Source organism: Convolutriloba macropyga, chromosome 3, assembly GCF_964194025.1.
Source record: "Convolutriloba macropyga chromosome 3, txConMacr16.3, whole genome shotgun sequence".
Lineage (NCBI taxonomy): Eukaryota > Metazoa > Xenacoelomorpha > Acoela > Convolutidae > Convolutriloba > Convolutriloba macropyga.
The window spans coordinates 57743946-57757942 of NC_134470.1; the positions used below are offsets into that span (position 1 = coordinate 57743946).

At 35.4% G+C, this 13997-nt stretch overlaps 1 protein-coding gene across 1 annotated transcript in view; it reads left to right on the forward strand.

Annotated features, from left to right (window-relative positions):
• Positions 1–13077, forward strand: part of LOC142336676 (uncharacterized) — a 58921-nt gene extending 45844 nt beyond the window's left edge. Inside the window, exons 4-5 of the mRNA XM_075385585.1 lie at positions 1179–1491; positions 12866–13077. Coding sequence (XP_075241700.1) covers positions 1179–1491; positions 12866–13034 — 482 coding nt within the window. The 3' untranslated portion in view covers positions 13035–13077. The remainder of the gene's footprint in view (positions 1–1178; positions 1492–12865) is intronic.
• Positions 13078–13997: the final 920 nt, after the last annotated feature.

Genomic DNA, 13997 nt, shown 5'->3' on the forward strand with positions numbered 1-13997 from the left:
TCCTACTGAGCGGAAAAAAGCGTTGAAGCGTTCTTTTCTAACTGCACTTGAGAAACAATAAAACTGGCGATAAAATCTTGCTTCAACAGAAAAAAAATATGACACATCTCATGATTCAAAATAACAGTTTGAAATACTTCCATTTCAGTATCATTTGAGAAAAAAAGAAGCCACTTACTTGCAAAATTTTACCGAAAAGACATTCAGCTTTCAAAAAATTAGTGATTCCTACACATCAGTATCAAAAAAACACCAGAATAAATTTCCTCCTTTCGACGTCAAATACAAATCACATTACCTTAAGAACCTATTTTTCGGCCAAATTTTTTGGAATCTTAAAATGACTTCGTCATACCTAATCCAATTAGTATTTATTCTAGGTTTCAAACAGTGAAAAAGTCAGGGCCCACATCTTTAAAGCAATTTCTAACTTCTCATAACCTATGTTACCGGAGCCAATCATAGAGGGACTTTAATTTTTTTTAATATTGATATAACTGATACGTTTTTTTTCTACAACTAACTGATTGTAGATTTTACATTTACCCTACACTCACATTGGCATGGTAATTATATCTGTCCTTGGATTTCAAGTGTTTTTTTAACTAAATTTAAGATCACGATGATCCTTTGCATAACATGTTCGGTCGTGATAATTTGCTCTAATTTGTTCCTGTCAAATCTCACTGGCCGCTAAGGCATGAGCAAAAGAGCTAATCCTACGTTGAATTAAGCCTAGTGTATATGTTAAATTTCACTTTCAACTTGAATACAGTGTGTGGTTTGTGTTTACTTTTAAATATTGTCCCAATTTTGTGCAAATTCATCGCATTCGATCTACTGTCCGATCCACCGGGGTTACCGGGGTTTATTGGGAAGTATTTTTTTGCTTGTTGAACACACAAACATCTGCAAATAGGGTGTTTTGAAAGAACAGCACGATAATCTGGGCGTAAGCAATTGTGAACGCAAAATAGTCTGATATGAAATCATAAAATGTTCGTGCGCCTATGCCCAGACAGTCTTTGGCGTAGTCAATGTTGTGTCTGCGTTCATCTATATTTCCAGACCTTGTAATTTGAACGTACGACCCCCCACCCCAACCCACCCCCACTCCACCCGGTGTGTTCATTTTGTTCTGGAAATATGGGACCACAAGCAGTTCCAATGTTTTTCAGATGCTTCATTAGTTTGCCGACAAAAAGGATTTGAACTGATATTTGAAATTGGGAAATGTTTTACGGTATTCTATGTTAACACTGTGGAGAGACTAGCCTCATATTGCGATTATTTGTCCTCGTCTGGTTATTACCTGGACACTGTGGAGGAGTTTAAGTTGGTTACGGACATTCTGACCCCTAGATGGCAACCTCCTTTTATTTACGACTTACTGCTTCCCTTCAAAATGGTATCGGAAGAGAATGATGGGGTGTTTGTAAGTCCTGACCATCGGAAGGTGCTCAGAAGAGACGATCCCTTGTGGGGAGACAGGCACTCGTTTCACCTCACTCTTATTAACCTTTTATAAGAAAAAAAAATTAATTAAATTTCATTTGAAGCTACAATAACTATGAGAGTCATAGTGCTTTCAAAATTATTTGACAATTATTTTAGCTTAAGATCTTATAAATGTCATCTAAGGATTTTCTGTTTTTGTTTTTTTTTTTTGAAACATGTAAATTACTCAGACTATAACCCTAAGGTTAGATATCTACATGCTCTAAAATGTTAAATAAATTAATCAGCATTGTTATTAATATAGTAATCTTCAAATTGTGGCTGTTCGTTTTTATAGGTAAAAATAGGATTTGAAGGCTCCTATTTGTCTATTAACGGGTACTTTCCTGTGTTGATCGAGCAAAAACTCGGTTAAAACATTTTTAAAGCAAGTTTTACTGTTAAAAGTTCTTATTGAAGAGGGCAATTTGTTCCATTTTTGAATGCTTTTCAAGATTAAAGATTTGTTACTCCACTTCGTTTTCGTTTTCTTTTTTAAAATAATTTGATTTGTTCTGTTGTTCTGTCTGGCGTTATGGCGACTAGTAAACAGTTTAAAATTTTCGGATGTTTCCCATTGTTTTATGTCTGTTTGTAGCTTCATTAGTCTAACTTTTGAGATAAACAATTCGGCTGGTAGGATACGATCCTTAATGAGAAGATCAATGGAGTGGTCAAATTTTTGACGAAAATAACAAACTTTTATTCCCCAGTTAATTTGCCTGTTTATGCGGTTTATGTTTTTCACTGTAAGAGTTTGGAGGAATACTCCACTGAAAGAAAGATGAGAGAGTACAACAGACTTGAAAACATCAATTCTTACTTTCAAAGGTATTTGATTTCTTACAAGATACAAAGAACGAATTGCATTAGCCATTTTGCTTAAAACTGAATTCAGGTGATTTTCAAAGGTTAATTTTGAATCAATTTGTACTCCCAGATAACGACATGCATGAGCTGGTTTGATAACTTCGCCTTTAAAAGAAATTTCTGGATCCGAATTAGTATGATCTGTAAAGAATAACATCTCTGTTTTATCGGCATTTAATGTGAGTTGATTCTCTGTCAGGTATTTGTCTGTTTGGTCTAATATTTTTTCAATTTTTTGGGGAATATTATCATTACGTTCGAATTTGCATATAATACTAGTGTCATCCGCAAATTGAACAACATCATTTTCACCTTCCAGCTTTTCAGAAAAATCGTTGACATATAACAGAAAAATAAGAGGTCCTAACACAGTTCCTTGTGGAACACCATGATTAATAGTTAATTTATCTGATAAGTCATTACCCAGTTTTACGCATTGTGTTCGATTTTCGAGAAAAGATTTGAGAAGTAAAATTGTTGATTGAGAGAGGTTGAAATTTTCAGCTTTCTTGAGAAAGATTTCATGTGAAATTGAATTGAAAGCTTTTGCAAGATCTAAGAACACAGCACCTGTGTCGTTATCTTGCATATTTTCTATTATTTTTTCAATAAAGTAAAGAACGGCATCAGTAGACGACTTTCGAGATTGGAAACCGAATTGTTTTTTGTTCAAGAGCGCATATTTTTCAAGATATTCTAATAACTGATTAAGTAAAAGCCTTTCAAAAACTTTTGCAAAAGTTGGTGTTACAGAAATTGGACGATAATTAGTTAAAACAGAAACATCTCCTTTTTTGAAAACTGGTGTGATGTGTGCATCCTTAAGAATTGTTGGAAAAACTTTCTCTTGAATACAATCGTTAAATATAATCTGAAGATGTGTCCCAATAGCATATTTTCCGGATTTCAATGCCCAAGCATTGATGTATCCCGGCCCTGGTGCTTTGTTGTTGTCTAGATTGTCAATAACTTTGTAGATTTCCCTCAAAGTAAAAGGTCTAAAATTAAACTCTTGAAAAGTTCGCTCTATTTTTTCGACGTTCAATGGAACAATCTGCCCTCTGTAGATGCCTATTTCGCTGAAAACTCTGTTAAAAGCGTTACATATTGATTTTTTATCTTTCGTTTTTTTACCATTCTCATCAATTTCAGTGATGTTTGGACTGTTATTTTTCTTTCCAATTTTTTTCTTAATGAATTTCCATTTCTCTTTTGTGGTTTCAATTTTCTTAAAAAAATCCTCTGAAAATTGATTTTGTGCTTCTTTTAACTTTCGGTTTACAAGGTTGCGATATTTTTTAAATGACGCAAAAGATTCAGCACTTTGTGTCAGTTTGTACTCATTGTATCTATTTTTGTATAGAAATGTCTTCTATCAATATTCACTCACTAATATATTAACTGAGTGTTTTTTGAACTTATTTATCTCCGTTTCCTTTTCATTAGAAGTTCGTGATGACCAAAAGATGACACAATATAGTCTTACAAACTAATCAAGGCGGAAAATTTTCAATTTATTTCATCTGATTAGGCCATCTTAAGTCGTACATGGTCTGCAAAATGTGGCCAAAAAGTCTGAAAAACTGGAAAAATGGTTGCATCAAGCTTTGATGAGAGAGCAAAAAATAGATAATAGTCTTATCGTGAGTTGATAACAAATTTCTGACCAGAGGTCAGAGATAAAAGTTCGGAATTAATGGAGTTGATTAGATCATACGCTAGGCAAATTTGGTATCGGAGCTGAAACTTGATTTTCTCAAATCCTCTGCAACTGGACACCACCTTATCCTTAATTAGGAAAAAAAACTAAGCCTGTCCTTTTCGAGAATTATTCGGTTTTTTTAAATTTTTTTCTAATCAAAAACGACAAAAATGTTCCCACAATTTTTTTTGTCTGCATCATCATTTTTGTTCGCTATTCAACATTAAAAAGATTTCATCTTTCGTCATTTTGAAGGTAAGACAGATTCGGTATAGTCGTTTTCTAAACGTAAGAGAAATTTGGTTTCCTCGTTTTTTAAACATTAGAGAGAAATATCACGAACTTTCATCTTTGATCTTTCAAAGCAGATTAGTCCAGCAAATTGAACAAGGAAGGTCGGCAAGTTCGGTTTTCAAAACTAATCAACCGTCAAAAATTTTTCTTGTAAACTGCAAGAAAGTATGTCAAAACTCATGGAATGTTAATTCATATATTTTACATTTTCGAGTTCAGAAAAAAATTATAATTGTTCAATTAATTTTATGGACGAGCAAAAGAAGGATTTTCATAATTTCGAACAATTTCAGAAACTTTTTCTACGAACTATGATTGAAATTCCTGGAAAAAGAACGCTATCATAACATTTGAGTACGTTATAAACCCACAATTTCTTACGTCAAAAACCGAACAGACCGACAATCTCATATGCGTAAATACCGAACAAACCAAATATTCTACCAAAAGAACAAACCGAACCTCTCCTGCGTCAAAAAGTTGACAATACCTAAATTTTCTTAGGTTCGAACCCAACAGTACCGAACAAGCCAAACTTACCGAAGCTTTTTTACGTTTGAAACCCAACATACCGAAAATTTTTTCATAAATTTTTTGTCTTATTGGTTCAGCTTTTTCAACTAGGGTATCCAGGAGCCTGCAAGACTGTTTTGTTTTGTTTTAGATAACAATAAATTCTTTTATATTGTCTCTTGAGTTGAAAGTCGCTCTACTGTTTTGAATCAATGTTACTTTACATTCATCCGGAAAGGCTTGCTGCAGTTGTCTTGAAGCATTATTACGCTTCTTTTTTTCTAAAATAAATTGTTTTAGTGTTTGTTAGACAGCTTTCAAACTCCAAATACTCCAAACTAAAACTTAATTCAATCAAAATAATACAAGAATTTTTTGAAACCCTAGAACACCAAAAACGTATTAGAAATTGCCGACAAAAAAAGATCCAGAAACTGATCCTGTAGCAACATCCGGCATTGTCTGTGTAGAGGTCAAACCTGAATTAGATGATCCAATCCCACGGTTTTTGACTGTACTACATAGTCTGATAAGAAAAAAACTTAAATAGATGCCTTGTTTTATGGCAAAAAGTACGCCATATTCCGATCAAAGAGGAATTTCTGAAAAATTTTTTGGTCAAACGTCAACATTAGGGAAAGTGATGAAAACAAAGGGCTTAATCACTCGAAATTTTCATTCTAAAAGGCTATCACAAGCTTAAATGAAAACTGTTGGTAAGAGGCTTTATAAATTTGTAGCCAAGAAAACGAGACAAATTTTTTTGCTTTGGTTAGCGTGTATTATTTCTGAAAATTGCATCAACAATAACTACAGTAAAACGCGTATAAATTATGTAAATTATGTATAAAACAGGATAAATGATCCAAGTTTAGTTGTACGACCCTAGAACGCTCTGATCATACCATCTGGGTCGCGCACACCAGTGGTGTTGTGCGACCCAAGTTACAGGTTCTGGGAAACAATTGAGTCGCACGGCGGTCTGAAAAATGATATTACTACGGTTTGATCAGAGGGCAAAGTTTGGACAATGATCGCAAAATTTTGGTAGCAAATAACAAAAATTTAACTAAATGCAATCATTAATTATATCAAATAACAAAAATATATTCTCAAAAATTTTTGCAAGGTTTATTATAAATAACTGACCGGCTTCAATCTGAGGTATTATAATAGACTGATACCAGTCATATGGGGGTAAAATGAGGTTAGGGTTGCACAAACACCTCTTATTTGGATTTCTTGGCGAGTACTGTCCAATGAAAGTCAATTTTGTATCGGTTATTGGATCCTTGAATATTTCATTAGAATGTCTTCAACAAACTCGAGTGGCCTTTTTGGGTCGAATTCGCTCTCAATAGTTTTTTCAGTCAAAAAAATTGCGCTTTCTAAGTGTTGATGGGTTGTCAGAGTCAACCGAATTGCCTTTTGAGATTTTCGCAGCCCGTTTATTTGGTTTACTTGTAAGGGGAGTTTGCAACGTGTTTGACCATCTCAATTGGGGCCTTGTTTTTTGCAGATAAATTGATGAATTGGATAGGGCTTGAGGTGGCATCAGAGTTAATGCGCATCAGAGTTAATGCGTTAATGCAGAGTTAATTGGATAGGGCTTGAGGTGGTATCAGAGTTAATGCGCGATTATTGCGCATCAGAGTCGTGCAATAATGCTGACTGTGGACAAGAAGGATTGTTCAGATATCACACTCGCTTCATCTCCAGCTTTCTTAGAGCGGTTGATCGTTTCGCCTTCTTCTAGATTCTTCAGAAGACTTTTTTACGTAAAGCAGTTTCCTGGTCTAACGTCCTCTCATTGAATTCTCAGTGCACATTCAGTGAGCTCGGAATTTCACTCTTCGCGAGCTCCAAATTTTGCAAATTTTACATTTTGAACTTCAATCTCTTTTTTGTGGCTCCTTGAATATGCTCGTTGTTGGACTGGTTTTGCACACTCTGCTCATTGAACTAGTACTTCATGTTGTACATTAAAGTTCCTTTTTGGTCTCTTAGTGGCATTATGGCACTAATTTTGCGGGCTGCATTCAAATGTATACCGCGTGTTTTGAACAAGAAATTGCCCGCGTCGTGTACTCAGATCAAAAAAGAAGTTTTGGTTAATCGACTTGTGCTTGTTGCTTTCTGTCAGCAATTTCGTTCCATTACATTTTCCGATTCAACATCAGTACACGCAGCTGTGTTGTGTTTCTGTTCTTACGAAAAATTTGGAGCTTTATTCAGCTGAGACAGTTTGCTTGATTTAATCTTGTCGATCTTGGGACTTGGTGATTATAAATTTCTTATTCTGGAATATTTACGATATTTGGACCAGATGCATCAATAAAAATCTCAACAGTTGGGCACTTGGAGTATCTGTTTTTTGATGTCACAAAATAAAATTGAATATCTTTCTCATTAATAGTGGGACCTTGAAAACCAATTTGTGTTTCTTCATTAGGTTCCTTACATTACATTCAAACAATGGTGACCAATTGTTGTGCGGAATGACAGATTTTTAAGCTTCGCTAATCTTTGTGCACGCGTTTCATTCACTAGCTTTAGCTAGTATGTGGCGATGGATATAAGGCCACCAACAATTTTGTGCGATACTTCCCTTCGCGAAACCGCTAGAATAAGCAGAGTGGAAATCTGCTAAGACAACTTCTTTTTTTGTCTTCAGTAAGTCAACCCATTCCTCGTTGCATAAGCTTCCAAACTTATGCTAGGGTCTCGCCACAGAGAAAGAATATAATGCCTATGTACTTCAGACGTTGTTTTTCGTCCCTCATCTACCTTTGAAATGGCATCCTTGCAGTCGAAACGAGCGAGAAGTGTTTGCTGAACTTTTTGCCCACCATTTAGCTGAATTTTCTGTAACCTGATTCAATCAATGAATGGTCTGATGACGAGGGTCTTCATAGATAGGCAGAACTGCTTTGTTTTTTCGGGGTTTGAACGTCTTTAAAAGAAAACTTTCTGACTCTATTTCGGGATCAAATGTAATTACAGATTTTATGCTAATGATTTTTTGTTCTGTTTTGGACGAGGCAGTGCGATTGGGTTTTTTGAGTTATTTATTTGCTGTCACCATTGTATTTCGGATTGAGGCAATTGATCACTTCCGAGAATTTGGTCAAAAAGCAATGGATGGTCGGACGAGTGTTTTTTAGGTCGATTTTCTGATATGTAGTGATTTGTGCTAATTTTTGAAAAATTATCGCGATTGCTAAGGATGTTGTTGATTGTGGTGAATAAATAGCCGAAGCGTTCATATTGTTTTTGATTTTTTGAGACGCTGAATTTTGGGGAGCAAAATTCATGTTAATGTGAGAGTGAATCGTGTTAACGTGTGATCCTTAGGAGCAATTTTAATTTTTCTAATTCAAGTTGCATTTGAGAGGCAAAAACATTATTTATAATTTGCTTTATTTTGATTTTCGATTTTATCTATGTTGATACAGCAATAATTAAGTTAACACTATGATCATGCGATGCCTTTAGTGATGAAAATCCTAATATTTTATCTTGCTTTTCTCGTGTCATTTGCCAAGCGAAATCAGTTGAACTATCCGAATGATAAAATTCCTGATGCAGAATGTGAGATATTGCTGTAATGGAGTTTCAATTAGGTTTAAGAAGCAAAATAATTGATAGTATTTTCGAAAACGTGGTTGCTACGAAAACTTTGTCCTATGAAGAAATTTTCTTAGCTCTGAAAAACTGACTTCAAATATAAAATCATTAAGTCCATTTTTGCTCCGGCAAGATTTCCTAAAGAAAAATTTATCGGGAAGAATCTATCTACCCATTTCGACAATCTACTTCTTTATAAATTGGTAAATCGTTGTTCTTTGAAGGTTGATAGAAGTGCTCAATGGTGCGTTGTGACAGTAATTTGTTTACCATATAAATAATATATAAAAGATCAATTGGCCAGACTATACCCAGCAATTCGAGTTCGTTAACCCTATATCTTTCATCAGGAGCGCATAGAAAGTGGGACGCAAATGCAACTGATTTCCAAACAGTTTTAGAATTTTGTTTTATTGCGTCTTTTATCCAAGATCTATAAGCATCAATTTTATACTGAAATTCAAGATTAGGCTTGTGATAGCAGTTTTTGAGCTTGACGCAATTTTTTTTCTTATTGCGTTGAAAACTTTTTCAAAATTTTTGGTCCATGCAAACTTATTTCACTTTTTCGATAATAGGCGTAGTGTATGACATAACTGCGCAAGATTTGTAATAAACTTGCTAATATCATGTACAGATCGCACAAACTATCTAAGGTTTGGTAGAGTATTAGGGGGTGGTATCGCTAAATAAGCAACCACTTGGGTGGCATATTTTCAGTCTGTAAAAATTCGTATGGTTTCTTTTCGATACTGTGCGAAATTTGAATATATCGTCGAGTACTTTGAAGACCAAATAGTAAATAATCAATTGCCTTCTGTAACTCCGCAGTCATGTCTGTTAAGCCGTGAAAATCTCTTTTGAAACGTTGAGTTCCCTTTTATTCTCCGCAAGTATTATTGAAAATGCAGTATTTAGCTGTATCGGGGTGAAATTGAAGATGGCTATAAGCATATTTCGAATCCGACATCGTAATGTATGTATTTGAACTTCTTGAGTATTTCTTCATTTTCGCGATATCGAACCAATTAGCATACCAATCTTTAGAATTTGTTGTTTTTTGTGGACTGCTTTGTTTAGTACTTTGGAGTCTGCTGATATTTTATTGTGCGGCTTTTTTTCACTGTTATGACTCTCCGAGAAATGGAGTTTTCATCCGAGCATTTAGATCATTTTTATGATATGTCCACATTTGGCATGGAAATAATTGTTTTCGTGACTCTATGTTTTATATTAAGAGGAACGGGTCTCTCTTTTTAGTGCTGAGAGCTGGATTTCTCATAGAACTTTGATTTTGCTACTTTTCTTTTTTCAGTTTTCATCAGTTTTTAATCCATGAAGATTGTGGTTTTTTATTATTCTTGTCGGTCGTCCAGAGTCGGTCATTGCAACACATTTTGAGTGTCGGTACCTCATCTGCGTTTTAAGTGTTTCCCTTTTTGGTGCTGTTTCACTCGTTATTGCTGCCCCGTAATCATCAATCGAGCTCTTGTAGGAAGCACCAAATTCACCACTGAATACACCACGGATTCTAGCTGGTGATATAAAAAATCGTCTAATTCTCATCATCATATTCCATGGCTCCTCATTTTGATTTATGTTCTTTTGACAAGATTCATTTCATGCTTGCTTTCTAGTTTTCGACAATGACGGGCAATAGGATTTGCAATTCCACAGCTGTTCTAGTTTTTGCTTCGAGCGGGACAAATCGATCTTCTTCTGTTGTTCCATCTTCGGCCGCAATTCCGACCGTTGTTGGTAATTTACATTTTGTTGATAGACTTTCGCATTGCGATTGAAGTTTTCGGTTGAAATAAAAATAGCGATTTCGGTTTTGTAGTTTATATTTCGATTTCGGACTGCGAATGCTTGCTGCTGAGAATTGGGAGTCGTTCCATTCCAATGCAAAGAAAGAGCAGTAAAGCTGTTTTCTCGTCGCATATTTCCCATGGCTTGTCTCCATATTAAATAGCAATTAAGTCTATTTTTTACATCAAATTTGCCACTCTACTGTGGGTTGAGCTATCCGAATCAATCTATCTTTTCCTGATTGTTAGCATTCTTATTGACCTGCTCTTCAAATGTGGTTTCTTTTGGGTAGGTTACGCATGTTGGTGGACTGTTGATTAATTCGTCTAAATGTAAGTATTATCTTGAAGGGAGGGCTAGTTTTCACTGAATACTCCCCTTTTTCCCAAATGATTGGTGAGTTTGCGGTTGGCTGCTCAGGAAAATGTCAATATGCAGAGGGTTTTTTGAGATTTTTTGCTGACTGAGTCATGTGATATGCTCTTAGAGGCTAAGCTTTGAGTTTTCGCGGTACAAATGCCATTTTTCTGAGAGTCTTGAGCGTTGCGTCGCAATTGACTGACTCAGTGTTAACAGAATTTTAGTTGTTAACAGATTTTTTAGCTGAATTTGGCAATGCGATTGGCTTCTAACTATCTCACTAGTAAAATTGCTGAGAAATTGACAACTTTTAATTAGTCAACTGAATTTTAAAAGCTTCAATGAGAGAATGAATTTCTATCTAACAATTTTTGATCGAGCGGAAGTTAAAGAACGGAAGCTTTTTTATTACTTGAAAAATAATTTTATTGCACCTTGAGTGTCTATTATGATGAAAAGAAATGATCACCTGTCTAGGTGGAAAAAAATAAACTAATTTTATAATAACCTAAAAGATGGATGGGTTTGAAACTAATGAACTAATTAAATCACCAATATGTTATATCCATATAACAACGGCTTTCAGTTTTTTTTTCGTATATTACAGAAACCTTCAAAACTTTTAAATGCGTTGTTTTCTGGGAACAACAGTAGATATGCATTAATTTCTTAATTTTTCTTTTCTACCTTCATTTTTATGTAGCATTGCAATAGAATGCTGACAATCCTATTTATATTTGATGCAACAATTAATCACGAAAATGATAACTCAACATTGCTTTCGCCTATTTTTTCTTGGAAGGCATACGGTGACAAAGTTCTCGGCCAAACTATTAACAGAGAACCATAATGATTGAAGTTGAGAACACTTGTAACTTTGCTGCACTGACGTATCTCTGATCTGGAACAAGCTTTCTTTGGATTTCATAATGCCGTTTCCGCGTCAAGGGTGACATCTATGTAAATCACATAAATACACTAACAATAAGCATTCTCAATCTGCGTAACTGCCCTCTCCTGTAGCAAGAGCCTCGTGTGCTATATTCTGAAATCAATTTGTGTGCTTCCTGCTGAAGCCCCTGAAAGTTAGCGGTAGGATACTTTTGGTTGCGACGCACTGGATTGGACCCAAACATTCTAGCCACTGGATAGATATATTAGATTGCTGATTGCCCTTGGCAGGCAAGAACCACTCGTGCCATGATCCGCCTCGGAATCTGCGACAGTTGATCGCAGGACGGACAGTGAGTGCCAATGATACCAGAACCTTTTGTGTCAAGTTATTCCTTATGTTGGCAGAGAGGAGATCCTGTATCCAGGACCCTTTGGAGACATAGCATGATGCACTTGATGTCACCACAGCGTTGAAACAAATGGCGAAGCAATCCTTTGACCTCTAGAAACAACTTGCTCGTCAAGAAAAGCATATTCAATTGAGCCTGGGGACGCCTGAGCGTTTCTTCTAATTGATGACATTATGACGGTCCTGTATCGCACCTCAAAGTTACCATGCGTAAAATTGGTGAAGTATCTGTTCAAAGGACCGGGAAGTTAATTTAAAGAGGAACAGGGCGGACATAGGATAATTGGCTCATATTACGAATAGCATACGTGCCAAAATACCACAATGCCTAAAACAGGATGATCTTGATGCATTGTTCGTTACATAAGCGCACACAAAATTAGTGTGATGAAGGATAATTTCAAAAAAAAAATGGGAAAGATTGAGCACATGATTTTGTTTAAATTCTGAAATGTCAGCCTAAGTTCCCATCAGGACCCCCGATTATTTCATTATTCTGACATGCGATTTTAATAATTTGATAACTTCAAATATGCAACAAGGGATTGTCGGTCGAAAGAAAGAGGTTGTTATTGAGTTTGTAAGAATTTTGCAGAGTCATTTATTACGATCTTATGAACAAAATGATGTGGCCAATGGTGATTTCAGAAAATTAGATTGGGAGTTTAATTATGTGCTTTGTTTTACCTGATTTTTCGGCTAGAGTGATTGGCATTGACCGAAAACCGAAATTGGTGGAGGAGGGAGGGGGGAGGGGAGGGTGGGGGGCTTGGTTGCTTGGTGGTATAAACAAAAAAGTGTTGTCAAAAATTTTGAGGCGAAAACTCTTTGAAGTTATAATTATTGTTTTTGATAGCCGGTTACTGGTGAAATTAGTGCTGCATTCTTAGTGATTTCTACCATGCTAAAGTAGCCAATGCTACGAGAGACGACCCAAAGCTGAACAAAGTGTGCACAGCGGTGGAGTTCACATTGAATCGCAAGAGTCATGCCTTGACAAAATGCAATGATCAGGACAATCGAATCAGACATGGAATGTGCAACCTAAAGTTCCTCTAAACTGTCATGTCTATATGCCGCACGGAACTGTAGGGAATATAGATAGCAGTCCCCCCCCCCCCTCTTCACCAGATAATGAAAGAAATAGTTTTTTGAACCAAAGGGGGGCTGATCTGACTGTACAAATTATTACTTCTGTTCCCTCTGAACAAAATTTGAACAAAATTTGGACCCACTTCTCCTTTTTTAATATCGACCTTCCATAACTCATTTTTGTACTCATCTTGTTCACCCTGGCATGTATAAAATGTAATGATTCGATCCAGCTCTTATTAAGCTATGGAAACCCGCCTCTTATATAACCTTTCTCAAAATCATTATATAAGCTTTCTCTAGCTTCTAAGTTTCTTCAATCATGGAAATGAAAGCAATAATTTTGTTCGTGGTTAACTAATGAAGCTGTTAGAAAATAAAAAACAAAATTATACAAAAATAAAAGATGATTTCGCTTTGATAGTTGTCAGTGTGGCGTCAAAATATTACCAGTCTTTACTATTCTAACAATTTCAAATATTTATTGAGCAAATCCTGATGATAGCGCCGACTGTGAAAGAGCGAGCTCCTATATATGGATATGAAACTAACAACGGAATGGCATTTATTGGAGGGGATGGTGGTAAATTAAGACTAGGGGATATTTGCTTCTATGGTGTCAATTCAGATTTTTACCAATTCATCTCGTTTTCGATAAAAATGTGGCAATTGAAAAAAAGAAAACTCATGACAAAATTTAAGTTAGTAAAAGAAAGAGGAACTAATTACAACCATTTCCATTGTTGTATTCTCCGCAGTTTACGTACATCTATTAAAACATATACAAAACAAAAGATATACAAAACAAAAGATACTAATTTGCAAAGCAAAAGATATAAACCATAGTTCAACAAAATATTGAATAAGTTTAAAAATATATTGCAAGAAACTGAACATCTATAACTCAATAAATCTGTGATCGACACTGAA